Source organism: Excalfactoria chinensis, chromosome 1, assembly GCF_039878825.1.
Source record: "Excalfactoria chinensis isolate bCotChi1 chromosome 1, bCotChi1.hap2, whole genome shotgun sequence".
Taxonomy (NCBI): Eukaryota; Metazoa; Chordata; class Aves; order Galliformes; family Phasianidae; genus Excalfactoria; species Excalfactoria chinensis.
This window is the reverse complement of record NC_092825.1, coordinates 80,738,375-80,765,907: the sequence shown is the minus strand read 5'-3', so window position 1 is coordinate 80,765,907 and position 27,533 is coordinate 80,738,375. Positions and strand designations below refer to the sequence as shown.

The following is a 27,533-nucleotide window of genomic DNA, read 5'->3' as shown; positions in this document are numbered from 1 at the left end:
CTAAGATTGCTGTGGAGTGATGTATGGCAGTTAATTGTTTGAACTGTGCATAGGTTATGATGTGGACTAGAAGGCTGTGTGTATCTGAAAGTTACTGTTCTTTTGTTAGCCATGAGGTGTCTGCTTTATTTTGTCTCTAGTGAAGATAAGCTGATCCACGTTACACATGCCAGGACTGTTCTATAAAGCAGCTGCTACCTCATTTAACAGTCCTCCACAGCAGTCACAGTAAGCATTCCAGAAAATCAGGCCACCTAAAAAAAAATCAAAACAACAGAAGCATTTATTGGGCAGCAGCAGGAGATAAATTCTGTGTGTGATGTTCAACAGCCATGGAAAGAAAAGGCAAAACAAGAAAAAGAACCATGCAGTTTTGGGCAGCCTGAATGTTCTCAACTTCAGATCAAAAATTTACCAAGAAGAACTCCCACTGACCAATTCCTGCATGGAAAAGAAATATGTTTGCAGCCAAAGCTAGACAGTAATAAATTATTTTTTAAGCCTAGACTGTCAAGTGGAGGTGAGAATTTTTGGCAAAGTATTGATCAGACCGCAGAAACACGAGAAAGAGTGAATGTATTGGTAGGCTGCTATTTTATTAATTGAACTTTAGGGAGTAGTATGAACTACCTCACCAGCTGTCACACAGCCAGGTGGGCACAGTTTCAGGGCCACAGGAGACCCAGCATCTAATGAGCAACTGAACTTTGTGCTTAATTTATTCCCAAGCACTGAGCCTTAGTTGTCACCTTTCCTTTCAAAGTCACAGCCTTGAGGTTGGACGTGTCAAGAAATGCTGTGAAAGGTCAGATGAAATGCTGATTTTATCTGGTGATGTTTCCTGTCTGGGCCTTGGAAGTGAAGATGACGCATTTTCTTCCATCTTTTGAACAGAATTGTGCTAATTTTCTTCTTGCAAATCATATCAATAAGTAAAAACCTCTGCCAAAACTCCTTCACATGGAGTCCTCAACAGGTTAAGGACAGCCAGTAATGTCAGCACACACTGTTTGCTACTTGTGATCTTATTTTCTGCTCACAGTCAAGGGTCCTGTTAAGGAGACCTGCAAGGAACCGTATGGGCCCACTTCATGTTCTGGATAAGTAGTTACTACACCGAGGTCATATATTAGTTAAAGGATATCACTTGCACATACAAGCTGTAAAAATAAATTTTTTAGAACAGGGTTTGCATGCAATATGAGGTGGGCTATAAAGACTTCTTCAAATATTCTCAGGACTTCCCAACAGGGAACCAAGCCCACCTTCTATTAACATCGCTAGCAAAACTTACCTCATTTTTTTATACAATCAGAATGAGGTTGTATGTAATAACAGGATTTTGCTTACTATATGAAAGTTAAGGAGGGGAAAAATACATCCAGGCATGGATTTTGGCAGAGTGGGGTGCTTCTGTCAGCAGTCATGAGCGCTGTGCTTGCACTGCACACTTAACACGCTAATTACAGCTGCAGATTCTGAGAGGTAAAGAATGGTTGCATTCGCTTTGGCTTCCCTACAGAGCTAAGAGTATCAATCTGTGGTGGGTGGCTTCAGCCTTCACTAAATGGGACGTGGATTTTCAACTTTGATGCTTATTTCCTTTCAGGAAAATTCTATAACATAGGAGACCAGAGGGGCCATGGAGAAGATCACTGCCAATTTGTAGACTCATTCTTAGATGGAAGGACAGGACAGCAAGACGATCTACCAGTCAAAGACGGTAATTCCTTAAGAATGTCACTGCAGCAGTCCTTGGCAATTTCTTTGTTTATCTGTTTCTTTTCCCTGCCAGTGAATTGTGGGCCCACTTCCAGGGTGGGCAGTGAATGAGGGCTGCTAACTCTGCAGGAAGAAGAGATAAGAAATTGCTTAAGATGAAAATTGTAGTTAAAAAAACTTAACATGAGTCAGTAGCTCTTGCAGCCTTGCAGTTGGCCTTAACTGTATCCTGGACTGCATCAGAAGAGGGGTGGCCAGCACGGTGAGGAAGGAGATTGTTCCTCTCTCCTCTGTCCTCATGAGGCCCCAGCTGGAGTACTGCATCCAGGTCTGGGGCTCCAGGCACAAGAAAGATGTGGAGTGTGTGCTGAGCCGGGCCTTGAAGATGATAAGAGGGCTGGAGCACCTCTCCTGCAAAGACAGGCTGAGAGAGCTTGGCTTGTTCAGTCTGGGGAAGAGAATGCTTTGGGGAGGCCTCATTGTGACCCTTCAGTACTTGAAAGGAGCTTATCAGCAGGAGGGAAATCAACTTTTTACCTGGGTAGGACACGGGGGAATAGTTTTAAACTACAATAGCAGAGATACGGATGTCATGGGGAAATATTTCACTGAGAGTGTGGTGAGGTGTGGCACAGGCTGCCCTGAGAAGCTGTGGGTGCTCCATCCCTGGAGGCATTCAAGGCCAGGCTGGATCGGGCAGCCTGAGCTGGTGGGTGGCAGCCCTGCCTACAGCAGGGAGGTTGGAACTGTGTGGGCTTTAAGGTCATTTCCAACCCAAGTTGTTCTGTGATTGTATGATTCTAAGATGAGCCATGTCTTACTTAATAAATACCATCGTGGCTCAGGTTCTGTGAGGTAGTAAACAGCCTCCCTCCTGTTTAAAACATTCCATCAGGTTATTCACATTTGGTATTGCATATTTAAACCCAACTGCAATTTTCAGTTTGCATAGCGGCATGAAGTGTTATGCTGAAACTATCAAGGTTAATGTTGAGTGCCATAAATCATCACTTGGGCATCAAACAGCTCCGTTTAGTGCTAATGAGAAACTAAGAAGTTATTACTGGAAAATATAATTCATGCTGCAGTAATTCTGAATACACGGATTCAAGGTGGGTGCCCAAAATGCTGGTCTGGTCTAAGGGGATGGGGTGTGGATGTCCTACAGGCAACCGTGACTGCCCTGCCTATTTTTTCACATGTTCCCCAGGCTCAAGTGTAAGCGGGTTCTGTCAGCTGAGCCTCCGCCTTGCTTGTTTGCAGCATTACCGCCTCTTGTAAGAACATCGCCTGTATTGATACAGGTGTGAGTGCCGAATGAGTAATGGAGTATTTTGATGAGGAAAAAAGTCAGAATAGTTTTCAATATGTTGACCAAACCTTTGCGTATGCAGTGCTTTGTTTGTAAAAACGTCTCGCCAAAGTGCATGAATGCACTGTGGTAGGTGTGGGTTAGGGTTAGCTTTAGGCTTGACTTCTTCCCCAGTCACTGTTCCACGCTTGTAAAGGAGTTTTGTTTGTATAAGGAATTGCCTGAATCCTGCTCAGCACTGCCAGGACAGCCGCCCTCTCAATTGTATCAGATCCACTTATTCAAGGTTTTATGAATCTGAAATAATCTAATATAAATCTGCCTACCTTGTAAGCTTGTGAGGAACATAAAGCCAGTTTGTTTCCAGGATTTAACTGGCTGGATTCATAGGCTGCATTCATTTTTAGTTTGAAAACCTAAACAATCCACCAACAAAAAAGAAAGCGAAAGACCAACCTGCAGCTCCTATTTCTTGTACATGGCAGGAACAGGGGAAAGAGCTGGCATATGTCGCTGCACTGTTCCTCCCTGGTTGAGGTGGGGCAATTCAAAACAAGAGTTAATGTTATGGATGTTTGACCTGAAACACAGGGAGGGAATGATGACTTGCGGTGTATTGTTAGCCATTAATGGGACCATACATACGCAAGCTCCATGGGGAATTCAAAAGGTACTCTCTGCTGGCTTCCTGCAAACAAACCCCCGTTCTCTGTTCTAGGATTTTTCAGGGCAGTTCGTCAGGAACCTGTCAAGTTTGGAAAAATAGGTGGGGAGACTCAGATCAACTACGTGCGCTGGTACGAGTGCGGAACATCAATTCCTGGGAAATGGTAGATGTGATGGGGACCTGGTGAAGAGACCCAGCACCAAGCACCCTTGCGACTGCCCCGAGCAAGCTCCAAGATGGGAATGTTATGGTATGCCTGTCACTTACACAAGTTTGCTGGCGTGTAAGGTTTATGCAAGTCTAATGCCAATACTGCATTAATTGTGTAATAGCGTAGGCTGCTTACTGTAGTTATCCAGTTTTACAGATTTGTCTTTAGATTAAAGAAAAAACAACAACACAGGCTAGGGACACGGTGTAGGATAATGTATAGGGAAGCTGGCTCCCTATTCTTGAGGTATGGTTTCTAAGGTATTTTAAGAGATACGGTGTGTATATTATTTATCACAGTGTTGTAATAAATGTTTAAGGCACGGTCATGGTAAAAGTTGGTCATGGAATGCAGTATGCGTTAGTTTTTAAATAGTCACTGGTCTTGTAAGTGCCATAAGCTGTCTGCCCAGGTAAATCTGCCCTTTTCCCCCCATTGTAAATTATAGACAAGTCCCCACAGGTTTTAATGTCCTGCAACCAGGAAACTTGAAGTGCTTTCCCCCCACATGTGCCAACAGCCCATACTCCTGCCCAAACACTGAGTTTTATCATGTGTGGATCTTTGAATGATCGTGCTTGTGGTTGTTTTTTTCCGTATTTCTTTCCAAATGCAAGTTTCTCCTCCAGCAAAAACCTCCAGTATGGTCAGCCCGTGCCTATGGAGTTGAGTTAGAATAGAAGTGCTGTCCGTTAGCAAGGCAATAGGTTTGTGTTCCTCTAATGAAAGCAGGCAGGTACACACGTAGGTGAAGGAATGAAACTGAACTCCGTTACTGTGGCCTTTCATAAAGGTGTCCCTTTCAGAGACTGAGAGTTGGTGGTTCAGAAATGAGATGTGTGTACATAGCAGGAGGGTTTGGGACTATAAGTTAGATCAGCGGTCGTAATGGCATCATCGGTCAGGTTTGGTTTATTAAGAAAGAAGGAATGGTGTAAAACGTTGCTCATTGGGGAAAAAAAGGGGAAATAGCGATAACTGAACTTTTAAAACTGCTTTACGGCAATTAAAACCTCTCCCAAAGCTACTTGTTGTACTGCTTGAACATTTATGAACTAAATAAAGAGATGTAGGTTTTTCTTTTTCTAGGAAAAAAAAATAAAAAAGGTGTTATTCATTGCATTACTGATGTATTGAGAAATACGAACAGGACGCCCAGATATATATATAGTAGAAATAGTCATTTATAGAAAATGCCTTATAAAGTACATTGCAGGTACACTGTACTCCGAATAAAATATTTTTTAATCAAGCGTTTCTCCTACTGTTTTGCATGCCAACAAGTGCCAGTTCCTGTGCCAAGGGCTGCGGCAGAAGGGGGTCCTCTGGAAGGAGGCCCCTTTCGAGTAGTTGGGTGACCAGCTGATGCGTTAGGGCTGAGGAGCGAGAGGCAGCAGTGACATTCCACAGCTTCCTGCTTGATGTATGCATGCCTGATTAGGAGAGCAGTGACACTTAGGGATGTGGCAGGAAGGGATTTTTTTCAGCTCCTGCTTTATTTCCTGCTCTGCGTTGATGAGAGTTCAAGCAGCGTGCTGCTCCGTTTCATGACTTTATTCCCTCCCCTCAGTTTTATGTATTCCTAGAATCCATAAGATGGAAAATATTAACTGAAAGAGCATGTTTTGCCCTTTGCTGTTTATATGGTTTATTGAATGCTTTTACAGATCTCAGTCTGCTTTTTCTTGGCTCAGAGCTGACTCACTGGGATCACGCTCCCAGATTTTTCAGGGTGGCAAAGGACCTGTGCTAAGTTGTTCCTCTTGAACAGTTCTTTATTAAAATACAGACTTGGCTTCATCTTTTAGATAATGAACCCATTCTCCCCCTCCCCTTGTTAAAGTGTTTAAGGGGTTAATTCAAAGATTCTGTATATTAGCTATAACCTGACAATTAACAGCAGACAGTGCAAAACCACCTGCTGCTGCGTGGTGGCTCCAAGAGCTTTACATTGGGTTTGAAGGGGTAGGGAGAGATAACAAGGAGTGGGGAAGCACAGCTGAGTCAGAGAGACAAGGTGCTAGTGGGGGCCCTAACCCTGCTGCACACTTGAAACCTTATGAGGATGAAGGTAGCAGGAAGACTAATGGTAAATACTTCAAAGGAATTAAGGAGTTATCCTTCAGGAAGATGACAAGACCATCTGCCCAGCTGAAGTGTCTCTACACCAACACATGCAGCTTGGGAAATAAACAGGAGTTGGAAGCCACCATGCTACTAGAAAATCAAGACGTCGTTGCTGTCACAAAAGCGAGTGGGATGATTCCCAGGACTGATGGCTACAAGCTGCTCAGGACTGGTGAGGAAGGAGGGGAGAAAGGGTCACCCTCTACATCAGGGTGTGAAGAGCTTTCCCTTAAGAACAGCCACAAGCAAGCGGAAAGCCTGTGGGTGACAGTTAAGAGACAGAAGCAACAAAGGGAGACTTGTGGTTTGGCAGTCCACTACAGGCTGCCTGATCAAGTGGAGCTTGTTGGTGGAGCCTTCCTCCTCCAGCTGCAGGAGGTGTTGTGTTCTCAGGCCTGTTGGGAGCCTTCAACCACCCTGACCTCTGCTGGAAACAGCACAGTGAGCTGTAGGCGATGCACAGTGCTCCTGGAATGTATCGAGGATCACTTCCTGAGCCAGGTAATAGCCCAACCAGGGGGATGCCATGCCAGACCTGCTGCTCACCAACAAGTGAACTGATTGGTGACATCAAGATTGAAGGCTGCAGGGGCTGTAGTGACCACACAATATTGGAGTTCACACTGTTAAGGGATATTGGACAGACAAAAAATCAGGAAGTTTAATTTTAAGAAAGCCAAATTCCAGATCTTCAAGCAGTTAGCCAACAAAACCCTCTGAGAATCTATCCTTGAGGACAAGGGAGTGGAGCAGAACTGGCAGACCCTTAAAAAAGCTTTCTTTGATGCACAAAAGCTCTCCATCCCCAGGTAGAGGAAGTCAGGAAAGGATGGTAAGAGAACAGCATGGCTGAACCAGGACCTGCTGGTCAAACTGGGGAGCAAAAAGAAAACACACAGGCAGTGGAAACAGGGACAGGTACTCCAGGAGGAGTGTAGGGGTGCTTCTGGATTGTGTAGGGATGGGATCAGGAAAGACAAAGGTCCAAATCGACCTGGACTTGGCAAGGGGCATAAAGAAAGGTTTCTGTAGGTACATCAGATGGAAAAGGAAGTCCAGGAGTGTGAACCCTCTTAGTGAGCAATACGGGCAGGCTGGTGACAACAGATAAGGAGAAGGCTGAAGTACTCCACATCTTTTTTGCATCAGTCTTCACTGGCAACTGCTCTACATACAACTGTTGAGTGGATGGTTCAGAAGGTGGGACCTCAGAGAGCAATGCCCTTCCTGTTGTAAGCGAAGATCAGTTTTGTGACTACCTGAGGTACCTGGATGTCAGTAAGTCTATGGGTACCAATGGGATGCATCCCAGAGTCCCAAGGGAATTAGCTGACACGGTCACTAAGCCACTCTCGATGATATCTGAAAAGTCATGGTGGTCAGGTGAAGTCCTGCTAACTGGAAAAATGGTAATGCTGCAACCATTTTAAAGAAGGGTAAAAGGATGACCCAGGGAAACTATCCATGTGTCAGCCTCACCTCTGTGCAGTGGAATATCCTGGATCAGATCCTCCTTGTAGCTATGCTAAGGTATAAGGAAGAGAAGGAGATGATATGAGATAACCAGCACCTCTCCTACAAGGACAGGCTGAGAAAGCTGAGGCAGCACAAAGAGCAGGCTCCGAGGTGACCTGAGAGCAGCCTTTCATTATCTAAAAGAGGGGCCTGTAAGAAAGGAGGAGACATTCTTTATCATAGTCTGCTGTAATAGAACAAGGGGAAATGGTATCAAATTAAAGGAAGGAAGATTTGGACTGGATATAAGGAAGACATTTTTTTTTACAACAAGGGTAGTGAGGCACTGGCACAGGTTGCCCAGAGCTGCAGTGGACGCCCTGTCCCTGGAGATTTCAAGACAAAGCTGAACAGGGTTCCACACAAACTGACCCAGCTGTAGGTATCCCTGTTCATTACAGGGGAGTTGGACCAGATAACCTTGAAGGGTCCCTTCCAACTCAAATGAGGCTGTGATTCTATGTCTTGGGAACAGTTCTCCATTTACACACATAGCTTGCTGCTTATGTAGTTTCCTTGTTCCATACTACCTACACTTTAAATTAAAGACCAGGCACATAATGGATTCAGGGCTTTTTTATTAGCTTTCCATGTGAGCATTACAATTTACAATACATCATATCTAGTTTTTACCTCCAAATTAATCTAATTTAGTAATCATGTTATTAGTGGGCTAAACTTCCAGCTAGCATTTTAATATCCTTCAAACGAGGCAAGCTAGGATGTCAATCGATCACTTGACAGACACGTAGGTAGTGTTCCCAAACCACCCCAGCCCCAAATTAAACTAGGAAGCAGATACAATTCAAAGCATGAACAGCTCAGTCGCTCCTTCCCTCCCCCCACAGAACTAATGAACACTTACGGCGACTCTTCTGCCTCGGGACAGCTCCAGATCTTGGTAGGGATGGCTGTCAGGCTGCAGCAGCCAGCACTGGGCACTCAACCCTTACCGGTATCCAGGCCCAGGCTGCGCGTAGCCCTGGGGCCCAAAAGGCGGCCGGGTGCGGGCATACGGGTTGGGCCCACTGGGTGGTGGCGTCATAGTGTTGCCGGGTGGTGGGGTGAAGCCAGGCCGTGGCTGGAATGTGCCGGGCGCTGCCTGGGCACCGGGCGGGCCGCTGTAGGGGGCTGGCTGCGAGGCCTGCGTGGTGTAGGGCTGCGGGGGGAAGCTGCCCGCCGGGTACTGCTGCGGCTGCTGCGCTGGCAGCTGCTGGGCCTGGCCCTGCCCTGGGAAAGCAGCTGCTGGGGCTGGTTGCTGGCTGTAGGCTGGGAACTGCTGCGCCGGCTGCGAGGTGGCCTGCTGCGGGCTGTAGCCGGCTGTGGGAGGAGAGATGTGGGGTAAGGCATGGCATGGCACCAAGGACACACGCACAGTGACCGCAATGACAGCAGAAGTAGCGCAATAAGCACAGACAAGCAAACATAAGGAACTGTGAGTTTTCCTGCTGTCACATGAAAGCACGCAGCCTGGTATTCCCACAGCCAACAAGAAATTTAAGACAGACAAACAGCATTTTACCATCACAACACGTTAAAAGTAAAAAAAAATCTTCCTTCACAAACAAGGCAAAAAAGTAGCCTTTTTCCCCCCCAAAAAATCAAGATCAAACTGTCATGGAAACACTGTTAGTGCTCACAGTACTCTTAAATCCTTGTGTGAGTTAAATCGTAGATGTTTTCAGTTCTTTAAAAGCAGACTTAAGTTCAACAGAAACTGTGCAGAGCAGCATACTTGAGTACAGAACTCCCATTGAAACACACCCCAACTTGGTGTTTCTGCATAAAACCAGCTTCCAAAAGGAATTTTTCTTGTTGAATACTTTAAAATAGCGTTAATTCCCTTTATGAAGAAATAAATAGCTACTTTTATCCATCACGAAACACACCTGCAGCTACTTGCAATGAAACCTCTCCATTGACTGGAATCCTGTCAGCATTAAACACCAGACACACAAGTTATTAAAAGTGCACAGCCCTGAACAGAGAGTAAGGATCGAAGAATGCACTGAAGTATATTTTGAACTCACCTTAAAACTGGGATCAAAATTTACTCATGAGACAAACCTTAGAAGGCTGCATGTTCACTACCATGAGCAAATCTTCTTGTCTAGCAGAGCTACTGGGCAGAGTGGGGATGGATCCCGTTCTGGGGGATAGGGGTTCTGGAGGTAATCCTCGTGGGTACAACAGCAACAAGCAGATGAATAACTACTTCCAAGTAAAGCTCTTCCATGGCAGCTGTCAAAAGGCCCTCACAGTGAGACTGCTTGTGATAGATCTGATTACTCAGGAAATGGGTTTGGGGAACCACGAGGAGCTCCAGATCATTTTTGGTGATAACAGTGTCTTAATGGAGACATTCTAAGAATTGGGGATGCAGAACTCATGTTGAACTGAAACTGCAGGAACTTCTGCAGTAAAGAAACAGTTTAGACCATGGTGGGAAATGATTAGTACGTAGATGGAAACTCGGTTTTTTTCCTCAATTAGTTCCTTAGCTCTACACAGAACGTCAGACAGACATTTCTACTTCTTTAAGCCTAACTTCAGCAGAAGGAACTGGACTGGTGGCAGTCTGTCACAGATATCTACCTACACAGAGCAAAGGAACAAGAGATGAGGCACAAACCCTTTCTGTTCCAAGTGTTCTACAATTCTTACCCAAGATAAACATGGGAATTTCTCATAAGCCACACAACTATTCACATCTACATCAAATCTGATGCACTTCCACTGTATACATTGTGGGGGAAAAAAAAGCAGTGGTACAGACTGGTTTCTGAGGCGCTTAACAGTATGGAAGTCTTTGTTTTAAACAATCTAAACTGCAACATGACAAATGCTTTCTATCTTCTTCTAAAAGCAATAAGCAATTGGAGATATATATCCATTCTTGTACTGTAACATATGCTATCTATTATTAGATGCCTGCTTCTGATGAAGTAAATAACTGGAAATTCTGAAGTCGAGTTTATTTTGGAGACACACAAAATCCAGTTTCATATTTGCAGACATACCACTAATGCACTAACATGGTCTCCTGTCAAAAGCAGTAGCTCCTTTAGTTGAGGCATCAGTATCTTTGCTAGAATGCCAAGATGCAGACCTCAACCCTGAAGACTGCTCACGCTTTATATTTCACCTCCTTTTTTTTTTTTTTTACCAGTGCATTCTTCTGACAGATGGGTAGAAATGAGATACTAGAAGTCCAGCTCTAGTAGCAACAAACACTGAAAGCATCTGCTAACTAACTGGTCATTTTTGAATTGTGCCCGTTTCCCTCAGAAGCGCAGGTGTTTGAGATGCTCAGCACCCTGAGCTGCCCCACGCATTCAGGATCCACAGCTCAGAGGGCTGGGCACCAATGGAGACATCCCCCAGCCAAACCACAGTTTGCAGGAGCCACTTACCTGGGTACTGCACGCCATACTGCTGCTGAGGCTGTGCCTGTGGCTGCTGGGCAGGGTAACCCGGCTGCTGGTACTGCTGGTACATCTGGCCTGGGGACAGAGAAATCTGTTGGCTGGGAAACAATACCTGACCTATATCATAAAGATCAGATGCACGACATCCTAGCGGTTTGAGTTGCAGAAATAACACATAGAAGTTACAGATTTTAGTCTCTGAACCATGCCATTCTGAAGACAGATCACACAGTCCTAATTTGACGGGAGTCCCACTATTCTAGTGGATGCCAAGAGCCATATACCTTAATTAGCACTACGCTGGTATATAACAGAGCAGAAATCTTTACACGGCTTGCTAACTTCTCCAGTACTTACACTGTAAATCAAAGTACTTCAGAAGTTAAACATGTCCTCAGATTGTCTGTTTATAATAGTTTTTAAGACTATTTCTGTACAAAGTACTGTAGTCATGGTACATTATTTATGCTGACCACACTTTCTCAGCAAGTCCTCCATCTCTTAACATCTGACTCACTGTAAGCCAGGTTTTCTTAAAGAGACCCAGGGGTACAGCCCCTAAAACTGAAATAAACTGTACATTCTTAAGGCTGGGTGTTCAAATTCAGTGCTGATTTTTCCTGACTTTATTTTGTTCATTTTCTTGGCAAGCAGAGGCAGAATATTTGTTTTGACTTAACCGATGGGCCCTGCTTAGGATTTCTGCTTCTGCTGTTTCTTGTTTGAATAACACATACAAAGAACAAAACTATCTGCCAAACCAAAGCTTAGCTGAACTGGAGCAAACTTGGAGACTTCACTACTATAAAGTGTTACTGTACAATCAGTCATTCTGCAAAGATCAACAGGCTGTATAAATAGAACTGCAAATCATATCATCTGAATTGCACTAAGACAGTAAAGGGAGCTCTGCTCCAAGTCCTCCCACGTCCCCGTACGTGCTGCTTCAGCAGGACACCCCCTTTCCTTTTAACTCTGTATTAATTACAGCTCATAGCAAAGGTGTTTGACATTCCCACTCACCTTTCAAAACTTTATTTGGTATATGACTCTTATGAAACAAAAAGTGTGCTGAGCAGAAGGGCTGAAGGGAATGCAAAGCACACAGACACTTTGTTGTGCTGATTAAATTCTTACTGGCGAATGACTGAAACTTTTGACTGGGGGCAGTCAAGCCATTCAGAAGTATCTGCACAGAGGTCTAATGACCTTGCATTCACAAAGAAAAATAACTAATAACCAACAATGATATCATACCTAATGCCATTTTTAAAAATTCTGGGTTTTAAGAAAATCTTTTTATATAAATCAGACACTGAATCGTTATTATAGCTTTAAGCCAGAAAGATGAGTCTTCTTTCCCATTTATATCCCTTAAAAAGCATAAGAGAAATAAGCAAAAAAGACTGAAAGCAGCAAAAACAAGCATTTTAAAAATGCTCCACTTCAACCAACAGCTTTCATGCACAGACCTAACTACGGGTTGCTCAAATACTCTGCTCAGTCACAGTGTTACTGCTAACCACCAGGAAGGGATTTCAATTGACTGTGAACACTGTGATCACCATCACCAATGTTTCTTACACCTGTCTGTTAGATCAGTAAAAAAAGTAGCAGAGGGTTTTAACATTTTTCTGCATCAAAATACAGGAACATCTTTATAACATAATTGGTATGGATGTACAAGCAGCAGAGCAAGTCATGCCACAGCTGTGTCTAAATCTATGCAAGTCTGAAGGCTCGGTGCTCTTAGAAAACAAGAGAACACTGAAACTCTTTAAGTTACATCACTACTCTTTTAAATGGAGCGACTGCTCCACCTGCCGATCGCATGTTGAATGACACATAGGAAAATAACATCCTGCCTGGTGGGACAGATGAATTTACAGCTGTGTATTGATTTTGGGCCTGCTAATTAGAAGCCATGCGTACAGAGCACAGAGATTCAGGCAGCAGCACTCATGTCAAACAGCACAGTACAGTTCCTCACCTTCCACCTGCTGACCTGTCTGTGGCTGTGCTCCCGGGTACGGTGCCTGCTGGGGCTGCACGCCAGGGGGGTGGGCTGCAGAAGAGGAGGAAGCGATGCTGTCTGGTGTTCCTGATCGTTCTTCTGCAGGGGCACTGGGTGGGCCTAAAGGAGAGAGAACAAAATGCACTGAGTAAAACGAAGAGGGAGTTTGAATAACAAGTCCAATCCCATGCATCTAATACTTCTTCCAGTTTTCTGTAGGTCTGCCTTCAGAAGTATGTATTTGCACACCTCAAGTCTATCTTAAAAATCTATGAGGGGGAGAGGGGGGCGGAATTTCCCACCTGTCTCAGGTCAAAGTCACTCAAATGTCATGAACTTCTGCTCTGTGGATAAAGCCTTCCATAACAACACTGTTTCTGCAGCTTCAGGCACTCACCCTGCACACACGCTCCAAAAGCGCACTGCTGCATTTGGAGAGAACATACACCTAACGCATCGCACTGTTCTTCTGCACCCTGAACAAAGGTGCAAAACTGCAGGAATTTATTCAAATACTGTCATGTTTTACTGTGGCTCATATGAGCACAGGCAATGAAGTGTTGTGCCAACACACAGCATGTGAACAGAAAACCTCTAAGGGTACGGCACATGTCAATCTGATAGCAATTGTTTGAGAATTGTGAAAGTATCCCAGCTACTGAGCAGCACCCAAAGAAAGCATGGAGACAGAGAATTCAGTTTTTATTTAAGTTAATGAGAAGGTGTGCAATAGGCATGTGAACAGGTCTGGCATGCTACAGTTAAAGTCAAAACACTTTGTTAGAAACAAGGGAACTTGAGCCCAAACCTTTCCAGCTCTTAGGTTTATGAGTACAATGTATGATAAGCTACTTTCAAACACGTGCATAGAGTTAAGCAGGATTACTGGACTTTCTGCAAATTCTCTACTGTAAGATAATTGTATTTACGCATGCAACAAGCACATAATTGCATTTTCACATTACCCTTAGTAGGGGGAAAGTGAATCGAAGCTGCCCACTTCTGATTTTGGCTTTAAAGCTATAATCCTGCAGTTACACATATAGGAATGTGATATCTCATATCCTGCTTAAATGGTCCTTTATGAAGTCCTTTGTGCATTCAAAGCATAGTCAAGTCAGTTCACTCTATCAAAAGAATTATGGAGATACGCAGATCTCTAAGTATCACTGATGCTATGATGAAAGCATTAACTGACAGTGACGCTTTGTACCCAAAGAGCAAACCATTCCTTTAAAAATTAGCTCAAATTTTCAACCAGTTGTACTTCACAGTCTAAGGTAACAGCTGATCACTGAGAAGTAGTTCACTGTAAGTTTTCAAGCACCAAGTGTGTGAAATAGTCATGCTGTGACATACCCAAAACACTACATGCAGGAAGAGATTGCTCAAGACCATGTGAAATCATATGAAGACCACATTGGTCTAAAGCGAACATGGCAAATCCTGTTAATAGCAGGTTTTCAGGCAACAATGTTATATTAAATTTTGCCAGATTCAAGAAAACCCTCCGTAAATTCATTTCTCTATATTCTGCATCACATTCCCCATTCAGTAATCTTGTCTAAAGCTGACAGTATTCAGTTCAGTGTAAACTGCATTTAAACATTTTGCATTCTCCTATTTGTCATACTAGTACTAATAACCATGCAGTTCTCCAAGAACAATTATCATTCTAACAAGCAGGCAACTCCTTTCTACTAAGATAAAAAAACATTGTCACTGTTTACTTTTGAGATGCAGAAGAGAAAATATGGGGTTATACAAATATTCTGACTGACCCAAGGAGCAGAACACAAGCTGAGAACCTAAGCTGAACTGCAAGATCAATCCTTAAGGCCAAGCAGGGCGTCCTGTTCTTCCATCACTGTCAGTTACAACTAATGTACAGTAACTTTATTATTTTAGTACTAGCTTTAATTAGTTGAAACAAAAAATAACGAATTATTTTGACTCCAAGCTAAAACATCAAGCTACAACCAACAGCAACATTTTGGCACTTTGTACACAGAACTTAGCAAGCCCATTTACAATACCTTGCTGCATCACACATTTTAGAGTTCTGAAAAGGAATAGTCAATACAGAATGCAGCTTAATACATCTAAAAAACAAATCCTCTGTTGCAAATCAAGCTTTAGGTAATCATTTATTAACAGGTTTTGCTTTCTTTTTCATAAGACATATTCTTACCTGACACCTGATCATCTGTCAAGCCAAATGCTGACATGACATTCTTGCTGATCTCATCCTGGTTCTTTAGTGGATCGAACGCAGACATGCTTGCTGCTATAACTTGAGTGGATGGCTTAACATTAGAGTCAGCAGCAGCAGGCTTTTCTTCCCTACCATCCACAGCATCTACAAAACAAAATGCCCTGGTTTTAATTCTCAAAATCTCAAAAAAACAACCTGTTGAAATGCTTATGTTAGAACAATGTGATTAATCAATGCAGTATCTGAAAACGTGATGAACTGCAAAGCTGAGGTCTCATTGCATAGTTAAGGATACACTGACACTGCAGCATCAGATCTCTTCAGTCTTCAATTCAAAGGTTGAACAACAAGTTGTTCTGGTATGATTTGCCAACTGAGAATTCTAAATTAAGAACACTTATAGGACAGCTTCCAATTTATTATATTGTTTCCTGAACTGGAGTTCTTGTTCTGTTCCCCACCTCCCCCAGCCCCCCTCCCCACACTGATGGATGAAGCTCATCTCCCTGCAGAACTGGTTCCCTCTGAAGCCCCTTGTCTTCCATGGGGCTCCATTTTCACTGAGAAACAAACAAGTGCAGGCAGAGTTTAAAGCGGCCGTTTGTACTCTATGATCATCATGCTAACTTCCTTCCAAACAGTTTACAGCCCAAATTCCCAGTATTCCACCAAAATTAGCCACTACTTATATTGCAGAACAGAGACTGGATTTGTGAAGGCTTTCCTGTTAAAGCAACAAAAGCAATATTTCTTAGAAGAAAGGCTGGAGCTGCTAGTTCACCTCTTTACTTGGAACACTGTATTCCATTATTCTTCTATGCTAGGAGATCACTGTCTCAAAACTGGGAGAATACGAGTTCCTCCCCCACTTCACCCCCTCCCCCATAATCCTTTCCCACCCCTATTCTGCACCCTTGTGCTGCTTACCCTGAGACAGCTCTGATGCTGGTCTGAGCTCAAAATGTCTGGATTCAATTTCCTAACCTGGCAAAAGAAGTGAATATAATTTTTGCTGAATTAGCCTTTTACTGTTCTAATGACTCAAACCTGCTTAGCAACATGACAAGATAAGCACCAGAGCTAGCCCAAAGTAAGCAGTAGGAATGCTCAGCTGGGAGCAAGACCTTCTCTCTTCAGCCATAACATACTATTAATTTAGCTGAAAGCCCTGTCAAAAAGCTGTCCCGACTCACAAGCATTAGTTACAGCGTTTACATACATGAGAACAAAAGTCATACTTGGAGGTGTTATTTCTAAGTTAACTTACTGCTTTACTTCACATAACCTGAGGCAGATTCTGCCTCTGAAATAACTGAAGCATTACAAATTGAGCAACGATCAAGAATGATCACAACCAGTACCCAAGAACTCATCTTTCACTCTGTTAAATAGCACACAACCCTACAAACCAAACCCCAAAGTCTTTGCCAGGCTGCCTACCACTTTCAGGCAGGTTGGTGGACACCCCTGGTTCAGCAGGTGGCTCTAAGCAGTCCAGTAAGCGATTAACTTTATTGCGAAGTTCTATCAGCTCTCGACGCAGGTATTTCACCTGATTGGATTCTAGGGGTCTTGGCTGTCCGTTAACTGCAAAACAATAATTACATACATTAACGACTGTAATAATGTACTGATATTCAGTTTAAAACTGAAAGAAAATCAACCCAGTGTTTCCAACTCCAGAATCATCCTACTGTGTGAAGTTTGGAGTGACACACAGTGAGTAAACTCACTCTAGAGTTTACTGTTCCTTTACATCATCTCATTCTAGACTGACACTACTAAGAACCAAAACTGCAGAGTAAATCTTGCAGCAAGTTTCTGCATTGTTAACTCAATTTCCATGACCATACCCTGAACAATACAAACACCATATTTGGTTGTGGAAATCTGTCCCATTAGACTGTGCCTTTAGAACTAACGCAGCATATGCAGCTCTTACGCCTCAAGAAAAGGGTGAGCCTTCTGGTTAAAATCTGCCTGCTGTTCTGTGGAACTATGCAAAATTACTAACAGCAACCTGAAAATAAAGAATTATTTTATCAAAAGCAAAAGGATAAACATTAAAATCTCTTATACTAGAAGCATTTGATGTTATTTTTAATAGTGTCCTAGCGACAATACAAGTTTATCATTAAAGTGTCTCACGTGCCTGTGAAGAAAACCCCTCTACATAGAGGCTAGAGTGGAAGATAACGTGGAAAATAATATTATAGTATAACAACTGACCCTATTTTTGTATGCCAGTTAATGTAAGCCACCTGATAAAAACTGAGACAGTTTCCGTTTCTTCAAATTCAGATATCGTATGAAAGATCAAGAGAGAAAACAGATGTCACATATTAATCCACTGTTTGTAATTTACTACTTTCATTCTTCCAATGTGATATAAACCAAAAATCATAGAATCACAGAATGGCTTGGGTTGAAAAGGACCACAATGATCACGTAGTTTCAACCCCCTGCTATATGCAGGGTCACCAACCAGCAGACCAGGCTGCCCAGAGCCACATCCAGCCTGGCCTTGAATGCCTCCAGGGATGGGGCATCCACAGCCTCCTTGGGCAACCTGTTCCAGTGCATCAGCACCCTCTGTGTGAAAAGATCTCCTAATATCTAGCCTAAACCTCCCCTGTCTCAGTTTAAAAATACTCTGCCTGAATTTTAATAAAGGTTATATAAAAAAAGGTATGAACCATCTTATACACTTACCAAACAACGTCAGCTTGAGTATCCTGCTGCACTGAATTGCAAAGGAAAGATCTGAGCTATCAAAAATTGTTATAAGATCTCCATCTGAAAAGAATATTTTAAAAGTTACGTTAAAGCGAGGCCTATTCACTACCAAACTTCATGTGAGGGCAGAAGCATTACTTTATTTCTAAATACTGACATTCCCTATTTGATTCCAAAGCTACCAGAAAAGAGGTTACCAATTAACATTATCACTCACCACATCCCATTATGTGTACGGGGAGAAAACTGAAGACATAGAAGCAAATAACAAAGGTTTTGCTCTGTGGTTACTAAGCAAGACTTAGCTCTGTGTTTCCCTGAGCTACAACCAATAAGAAACACTTTCTGTTGATTTAAAAGGCATCTGCAGTAAGCTGGGTAGAAACATTACATATATACACCTTCCAATCCATCTCATGACTGAAGCAGACTTAAACAACAACCTTAGCCTAGCTGAAACAAAGGGAAGAATACCATTGACCTCACATAGCAACCAAACTGAACCCCATTCTACTAACTTTTTCCTTAAACATTGCTTATTAAAATGCGTAGTTTATAGTGGTGACTATGTCAAAACATAGTGTTTTGTACCTGAGAATTTCTTCTATCAAACAGTGTTATTGTGCGCTTTGTACCTGTTTAGGTTTCCACAGAAATAAATAGGAGGCATTGATTTCAGAGTGGCCTACCTATACATGGCCCTACACGATTCCTTTTCACTCTGTGTGGCCCATGCAAGCTGAAAGGCTGGACACTCACAATCCTCTAGCACAAATACCATCCCCTTTGCCCTCTCTTCCACACTGACACTCTAAGATGAAAAAACCCTCAGGACCACAGCAATCACTCCATACATCTCAACCAATGCATTTTGCATACTGTGAAAATACTCCATAAGAATCACTTTTTAAGTCTAAAGAGAGCTTGTGTTAAATCATATGTATTAATTCAACTTTTTTGGACAACTTTGTAAAGGTGAGTTGCACAGTTTCCGTTCTGCGTAATTTCTGGATAAATGGTATCAGAGCAACAGTAGTAATTAAACTGCAACAGCAGTAATTAAACCTTACCTTCATCTTTATATTTTATTGTGACTTCATCGTTGCTCAGAAGTTTTCCTCTAAAAACTCTTTGCATCATTAACACTAACTCATCATAGGTGATATCCTCATTATGGATAGGGATTCTCCTAATGTCTTCACCAAGCTGAGCTTTTATAATCAGCTTCCCACTTAAGTCCAGCTGCCCATTCATGGTGGATTCCTTGTCACCTCCAGGCCTGTTAACAAGAAAAACATTAAAAACATACCTTAAAGAACTGAATTGCTAACAACTTAAATATGTCTGGCAGTAGTTCAGATGCTTTCCATACTCTAAATAAGAAAACCTCTAGTACCACTTAAAAAAGTTCTCTCAAACACATTCTACAGTAGACCAGTTTCCCAAACAGTGAAGTAGATCATACAATTTCTAAGCCCATACGCAAAGCATAAGTAGCTGGAGGGGACACAGGCAGGACAGCTGATCCAACATGGCCAAAGGGATGTATGTCCCAAACTACATGGCACTGCACTCAGGAAAGGGGTATGTTTGGAGAAAAGGAATTTGTCTTCCCAAGAAACCTTTACATGGGATAAGTCCAGCTCTCCTACTATTAGGTGACACTGACCTGCCTGCTGATGGGAGGTAATAAATGAATTTCCTTGATTGCTTTGCTCACAACTTTCTCTTATCACAACCTATGAGGTTTCACACTTTTACCTTTCTGATTCTCTCCCCCTACCCACTTGGGGAGGATAAGCAAGTGGCTATGTGGTACTTTGCCCCTCATGAGTCTTCTTGAGACCCAACCTAGAGAACAAAGGGTTCCACAACAGATGAGTGTGTTAGACTAAATTTCTAGATATTACAGCTATGTAGCTGCTAAGTGACAGGCTCCCGTGCTTTTCATATGGCTTACTTGCCTAACTGTATTTAAGAGTCCAGCACTTCTTAATGGTTGCTTTTGCTTTTGACATCTGGTGTACTCCTTATCATCTTTCTTTATTGCGTCTGGGAACATTCTGAAGACAACCATGCTCATGAGCCTGAGCTGGAAAACTGCAAAGGCATCACTGTTGTCCCCATGCTGCTGTACTGGATTGGCTGCGACTTCAAGCTAAACTCAAGGCAGAGGGACTGCAATCTCTGGATGAATCTGCACAGGAGAACATGTATCCTGAAATGTCTATGGCCATGGAAAAGTCCCCTCTGGAGCAAGCACACCTCAAGGCATCTGTGGCCATGCAGAAGCCTGTGTAAAGTATACCTTACAGTGTTCGTGTCTGCAGACAAAGCCATGCCAGAATACTTGAAAGCATGTGTGGCTGCGGATAAGATGATGACTCAGTGGTGTCTGAAGGGATCTCTGAAGGGACTACTGACAAAGGAAAAGGCCGTGGCAGGGAAGGTATATCTCAGAGTACCTACAGCTGTGGATAAGTCCATGCTGCAGCAGGTACACCTCTGAAGAGGCTGCGGCCCACTACAAAGCTCACATCAAAACAGGCAAACCTTGAAGCATCTCTGGCCATAGATACGTCCATGACACAGTAGGTAGACCTCTATCTACTGTACAAGCCCAGAGGGCCAAAGGGCAAGAGCTCACTTCAATGTTATATACTATGGCCTGGTGAAAAAGGTCATGGGATGGAGGTTGCAATGGATATGCCTTCAAACTGTTGAAACCCATTATGTGCATTAAAGGAAGTTCTAAAGAAGAAACCACACAAACAAGATGATAAGCCTCACGAGAAGCAATATATTCTGATCACTGATGTCTTAGTGTAGGAAAGCATCAGATGTGGAAGGCAGCCGTGTGGAGTCTTGTGCAACAGGTCACAGAAATTGCTGAAGAAGTTGCTGAATTGATTTACAGAAGCGAAGGTCATCTAGCTAGCTTTAGATATCACTGAGTGAGAAAAGCGGCCTGCATCCTGTCTTTATACTGACTCATGGATGGTGGCAAATAACCTGTGGGGATGGTTACAGCAATGAAAGCAGGACAACTGGCATTATGGAGGAAAACCCATCTGGGCTGCTACATTGTGGAAAGATATTGCTGTTCAGGTAGAGAACATGGTTGTAGAAGTATATCACACAGGTGTCCACGTACCTAAGAGTCATGAAGAAAACCAATCAGCAGGCTGCTAGGATTGAAGCAGCCACAGCAAGTGTCATGTGCTTACAATGGTTGAAGCAACCACTAGATGGCTGGAAACATACCCTGTACCACATGCCACCGCCCAAAACACTACCATGGGCCTCAAAGAGCAAGTCTTGTGGTAACATGGCACTCCTGAAAGAACTAAGACAACAGGACTCATCTCCAAAACCACCTCACAGACACCTGAACCAAAGAGCATGGCACTGAATGGGTATGTATCACACCCCCTACCTTGCACCAGCCTCCATGAAAATCAAATGATATAATGAACTATTAAAAACTGCACTTAGAAAAACGGGTGCTGGCATACTCAAACACCGAGGCTCCTGCCTCAAGGGCAAGCCCATTCATAGGACTGCTTTTGGTCAAGGACCTGAGCGTGCTTAGCAGGTAATACCGAAGGATGGGGATGTTTGGTGTGCACCTCAAGGGGAATCTTGAGGGTGTTGGGTGAGAACAGATAATAATTCTAAATGCATGATGTTATTTGCCACATAATACTGCACATGGCAAGTGTCACCAAGATTAATAAACTTTGATAGAACTGAGTAAAGTGCAGTGGTGATAGAGCTGGATAAGCACAGTCAGAACTGGCTCCAGCATCCACCACCATACACTCTCCTGCCCTGAAAGACTGTTATGTCAGATGGACCCTAAAGTCATGGACAAAAAGAACACAGGGTACATTTAACATGGATGGCCCACAGACTAGGAAATGATGTGTGTGTATATTTTAAAATACAGGAAAGGCAGTAGTGATTAACTGGGACACATTGCAAAGTATGTGAGCAGAGCACAACATAGTTGGTACAGAATAAAGGGAAAATACTGTCCTAGTTTCAGATGAAATAGTTAATTTTCTTCCTAGTAGCTGGTACTGCGCTGTGCTTTGGATTTAGGATGAGAACAACACTTAAAGCAAACCAATGTTTTAGGAGTTTTCTTTAGACAGTCAACCCAGCCTGGCCAAAAGGGATGTTGTGCTCAGGAAAAAAACTGAAAGAAAGGAATAAAGCTGGGGGGAGACATCTGGAATGATGGCGTTTGTCTTCCCAATTAATTGTTACATGTGATGAGCTCTGCTTTCCTTGAAGTGGCTGAACACCTGCCTGCTAATGAAGCAGGAAGTAGCAAGTAAACTTCTTGCTTTGCTTTGGCTGCATGTGTGGCATTTGCTTTACCTAGCAGAATGTCTTCATCTCAAATCACGAGTCCACACGATTTTTCCTTTCTGATTCTCTCCCCACTCCCATCTTCAGAGTGTAACTTAGCAGATGTGTGGTGTTGAGCTGCCTGCCAGGGTTAAACTACAGCAAAGACAGACACCCACTGAACAAAACTCATTCTTTTAAAAGAACAAGAGGTAGGTGGATACAGAGAAATTCAGTCTAACTGCAGAGAAAAGGGACCTGTTATTCACACATCAAGGTAGTGACAGAGGCACTGATGAAATAGTGAAGCTCATGACGGTGTTAATGCCTTCTAATGCATTATACGCATTTCACAAGTCTTGACTACAGGAACATCAACTCTGTTTCACTTCTACTTTGATTCAGCAGAAGTTGGTTTTAAAAGGTTTCTTTGCAGGAGGCTTTTTAGAACAACATTAGCATAAAAAAATTAAACAGCACCCACACACGAGTCTTCTTTCAATGTTTTTACTAAACATTTAGCACTACGTTACCTTGTCTGTCTTACTGATGTTGGTTGTTGGTCAAAGTTCCCACGTCACTTCAGGACAGAGTCAGGATAAGCCGCCATGCACTATCAGTGGCAGAAAACTGGAAGCTGCATCAGAAAAAAATAATTAAAAAGCTTTATTTACTATCAAACTTCCTTAAACACTCTAAAACATTTAAACAAATGTACCTAGTTACAAAAAGCCATTATTTTATCATATGTAACAATCACGTTTACACTTCTGAGTACAGTGCAGTTTGAGGTTCGGTTAAAACAGATCCTGAACAAGAGTTTTGATTTCATAACTGAGCAAAGAACGGTGTTCATTTTTCTAAGTTTTAAATGCATCTAGGAGCAATGTGTTCCTTTGCAGGAGGACAGCAGTCCTAATCATATCCCCAGCAGTCTTAAAACGCTCACGCACATGGCCTCTAACTTAAAACCCCAGGTGAAGTTGTATTAATTAATTAAATCTAAGATAAACTGATTTTGCACTGTAAAAACCTAGAAATCCGTTTCTGGAGCCTCTGTAGCATTAATCGGTGCATCCTCCAGGCAGCACCAGGACAGACTGCCAGCAGTAACAGAACATTCCCACAAGCAGAACCACTGAACCGGACAATTTTACACTACAGTCAGAAACACACAATGCTTAAAAATACTATGTGCCCCCAGTTCAGCTTAGAAGTCTGTTTATCCTACTGAAAATAGAGCAGTGAGCTGCCTGACGTTTATGCAGTCCACCTGCTTATTACACATGCTCATCATCCAGAGCCACAAGACAGTGATTTAGCATACAAACTCAATGAAAACATAATTCCCTCCCAAACGTTAAGGGTACGGCCACTCTACGCTTTCCTCTCTGTCATACACACGTGGTTAACCTCTGACACTCATGATCTGAGTTATAGACAATTTGATGGTAAACACAGGGGAAAAGTGTGATCCTCTCATCCACAATGAAAGCCGTCTTCACAGCTCTCTTCCAGCTCATTTTGGGAAAGCTATCAGAGTTACGAGGAGCACAGGGCTGAAGCACAGTGCAAGCAAGCCCAGGAGAATGGGTAGAGCCCTTCCCAAGTTCCTTAATCTGGTGACTGCTCCCCTCCCTCTTCCCTAGCATGAAACATCCACCTCTTCCAAGGGCTGAGCTCACTGCTAACAGGTCGAGGCTGTGGTGACACACCAGGCAGGTGAACATGACAACACTGCTTTTCTGACTCCTCACACACACTTTGTGAGATGAGTAACACACAGAGATGGGGCTAATCTCACCCTGAGCTTACTACAGCTCCGAGTACGCTTTAACGTGCTGAACAAGTACAGAAAATGCATCTCCAAGTGGATTAAGAGAGTTCATTTAACTTGCACATCACGTGGTTTAAACATCACAGCTGGACACTCGTTTGGCTTCTTTAGCACTACGGTGCAATTCGCTTTGAAACCCACAACTAAGAACAGAACTTCATCAGTCATTCTGCTGCTACATTTCAGGTGACGCACCTGAGCAGCTGTAGCCTTTGGAATGCATCACTTGTATCTTTGTGCAAGGAAACTAGCTCAATGCTGTAACATACTTACATAATTACATTGTCTTACCAACACCACTCACAGAAATACACTGCAAAGAGTAAGAAAAGATAACAGAAAAACACTGGAATGCACTATTTATTTTCTTCTTTTTAGTTTGTTCTTTTTTTTGCTCAAGCGTCCTCCGCTTGGCTTGGGATAAAAGAAAGGAGACTCCCAACGCTGCACCTGCTTGCAACCGTCGCAGAAAACTACCCACAACAGCATTCCGGCTCCCCTCCCCACAACGTGACACAGCTCGATGGATCACCGCTCCCCAGCCGCATCGAGGCAGGCCCGGTGCAAGGAGCGGGGCCCGCTGACGGAACGCCCGCCAGCCGCCGCGGCTAAACGCGGGCCGGAGCCTCCCTGAGGCACGGCCGGGTGGACGCGAGGGGTCTCCCAGCCCCTCCGCCAGGGGTCGCGGAGCCCAGCAGCCCCCCGGCCCAACGCCCCAGCCGCTGCCCTCACCCGCCCCGCAGCGGCTGACCCCGAAGCGACGAGGGGAAAGGAAGCGGGCGGGCCCGCTCTCTTACTCTGGCTCCCGCGTGGTCCTGCCGGCGGAGGCCCAGGCGCTTTCCAAGCCTGGATACGGCCACCGCCACCCGTACGTGGCAGAAGAGAGAAGGGGCGGCCGGAACGCTGCCGCTGCCGGGCCTGCGCGCTGCGTCCGCATGCGCACTGCGGCCACCGGCCCGCCCGGGGCCGCAGCGCGCATGCGCCAAGCTGGTCGCTGTGGCCGCCGCCACGCGAGGTGGTGGGGGCAGGCGGTGCTGCTGAGGTGGCTCGGTCTGTGGCCGAAAGGCACGGTGCCTTCTCGTCACTTCTGCTATCTCTCTCACGCAAGCAGGAGAACAGGGGGGTTCTTTTGTCCTGTCGGCTGTCAAGCAGCTAGGCTTTGTGGACACAGCCTTTCAGATCGTTGTGCCTGAGAAAAGAGCCACTGTGGACTTCTGAGATGAGGAGCAGGTCCAGCTGTAGCCACAGTGATGGGAAATGTTGGTTCAACCAGAGCACAATGGCTTTGATGCATGTAGGATGGCAGTGCTGGGAGGAAGTTTGTCATACAGAGGGTGGTGATGCACTGGAACAGGTTGCCCAAGGAGGCTGTGGATGCCCCATCCCTGGAGGCATTCAAGGCCAGGCTGGATGTGGCTCTGGGCAGCCTGGTCTGCTGGTTGGTGACCCTGCACATAGCAGGGGGTCGGAACTCGATGATCATTGTCCTTTTCAGTCCAGGCCATTCTATGATTCTATGAAAAATCGGTCATGAAATGCCACCCTGCTTGTGGCGCGCAGCCACCATCCATGGAGAGCCTGTGCCTCCACAAACTGCTCGGAATCTGTAAGGTTGGAGAAGACCTCTTAGTCCAACTGACCTCTTGTCCAACTATCAGTCCATCCCCACCATGCCCACTAACCACATCCGTCAGTGCCTCATCTGTGCAGCTCATGAAGACCTCCAGGGATGGTGACTCCACCACCTCCCAGGCAGCCTGTGCCAATGCCTCACCACTCTTTCTGAGAATAAATTTATCCTAATATCCAATCTGAACTTCCCCTGGGGCAACTTAAGGCCATTGCCTCTCTGAAGTTGTTGTCCTGAAGGGGTGACTAGTAGCTATCTTGGCCATAGTGACTATGAAGTAGTTGAGTTACAAAGCTTTGCTAACAGGAAGAAAACTGCCAGAATCATAGAATCATAGAATGGCCTGAGTTGAAAAGGACCACAATGATCATGTAATTCCAACCCCCTGCTATGTGCAGGGTCACCAGCCACCAGACCAGGCTGCCCAGAGTCACATCCAGCCTGACCTTGAATGCCTTCAGGGATGGGGCATCCACAGCCTCCTTGGGTAACCTGTTCCAGTGCGTCACCACCCTCCTAATATCTAACCTAAATCTCCCCTGTCTCAGTTTAAAACCATTCTCCCTTGTTCAAATCAATCTTCCTCCATAACATTTCTTTATCAAAGGAGCTTTTTCCCTGTGTTAACAGGGAGAAACTTCCTGTAAAGCACATATATCGCAAAAAATGCCAAAGTTCACTACATTATTAAGATTAGTATATTCCACGTGTATAGATAAGAGTTGAACTATTGAGCCTACAAGAATTAAGCATATAAGGAAACGGCTAAATTTGCTTTGCTTCAATTCTATAATTAAGATCCCCTGGATAAGGAAACAAACAAACAAACAAACAAAACCACCAACAAAAAAGAACATAAAAATTATAATATTTTCAATATTTTTTATGCTGGAAGTGTTTTCTTTTAGTTCTGACATCCTCAGTACTTGCTCTAAAGTGTTTTGCTAGTATCTGAAAGCATTCAAAACAGTATGTTTGATGTGGCTAGTTAAAAGTCAACATTTTGTAATCCAGTGTTATATAGTCTTTGGTTGTAGTTTTTGTGTGTGCATGTTTGGTTTTTTGTTTGTTTGTTTTTGCCTTTTTGGTATAATATGGTTATAATGTATTTATTAAGCTTTTAAAAAGATCTGTGTTCAAACTTAAATGGGATTTGGAGAACAAGAAAGTGCTATTACTCTTTGAAGGAGCCACCCTCACAATATCTTAGCTGCTTTTGACAGCACGATCATCCTTCCTAAACCACATTATAATTTCTAAAATCCTTTAACAAAGCTAAAGGAATCAGCAAAGGCAGGTGTTACAAATTGGATTTACAAGTATATGGAACCTGAAACGTACATAACCTATCCAAAAAAAAAGCCACAAAAGTATCGATTGCCTTTCCTAGATAAGTTTTACTGACCTTTGCCTTTCTGGAGCAATGGTAGTGAACTTCAGTCTTGTGTCTGATAGCTGGCTCTTTTGGAGGCTTATTAATGGGGGAGGCTGGCCATGCTTCTTAAAGCAGGTTATGAAAAACTCAACGTGGTGATTGTATTTGTTTTGTAAACCAGAGAAAGCAAGGCATACAAATGCATTTGGGAAAAATAAAAATAAAAATGATAATGTTTTTTAAAATTGCTTGTCCACGTTTCTCAGGCTTTTTTTTCTTCACACAGAGAATGAGATGTGTCAGAGTATTTACTTCCATTTGGTAGACAGCAGCCCTCTACAGTGGGCCTTAGAGCTTTGCTCAAGGTCACAAAGGGCAAAGAGCTGCT

General features: G+C 43.7%; 2 protein-coding genes across 3 annotated transcripts in view; one reads left to right on the top strand and one right to left on the bottom strand.

Moving 5' to 3' along the window:
• ABI3BP (ABI family member 3 binding protein) overlaps positions 1–5,163 on the top strand; it is a 128,513-nt gene extending 123,350 nt beyond the window's left edge. The window contains exons 55-56 of the mRNA XM_072337308.1: positions 1,610–1,723; positions 3,753–5,163. Of these exons, the coding sequence (XP_072193409.1) occupies positions 1,610–1,723; positions 3,753–3,868 (230 nt within the window). The 3' untranslated portion in view covers positions 3,869–5,163. The remainder of the gene's footprint in view (positions 1–1,609; positions 1,724–3,752) is intronic.
• Positions 5,164–8,114: 2,951 nt separating this feature from the next.
• Positions 8,115–25,084, bottom strand: TFG (trafficking from ER to golgi regulator). Of its 2 annotated transcripts, none has more exons than XM_072338837.1 (9): positions 24,938–25,084; positions 22,837–22,916; positions 19,018–19,226; positions 17,924–18,007; positions 16,652–16,798; positions 15,188–15,355; positions 12,973–13,116; positions 10,968–11,057; positions 8,115–8,874 (listed from the first exon to the last, which is right to left on the bottom strand). In XM_072338837.1, exons 3-9 carry the CDS (start codon positions 19,199–19,201, stop codon positions 8,504–8,506), a joined length of 1,188 nt encoding a protein of 395 aa, XP_072194938.1. In that variant the 5' UTR covers positions 19,202–19,226; positions 22,837–22,916; positions 24,938–25,084; the 3' UTR covers positions 8,115–8,503. The 2 variants fall into 2 exon arrangements, with proteins under 2 accessions (XP_072194938.1, XP_072194930.1); XM_072338829.1 differs by having other exon boundaries at positions 22,837–22,940; positions 24,938–25,081.
• Between the last annotated feature and the right edge of the window lie 2,449 nt (positions 25,085–27,533).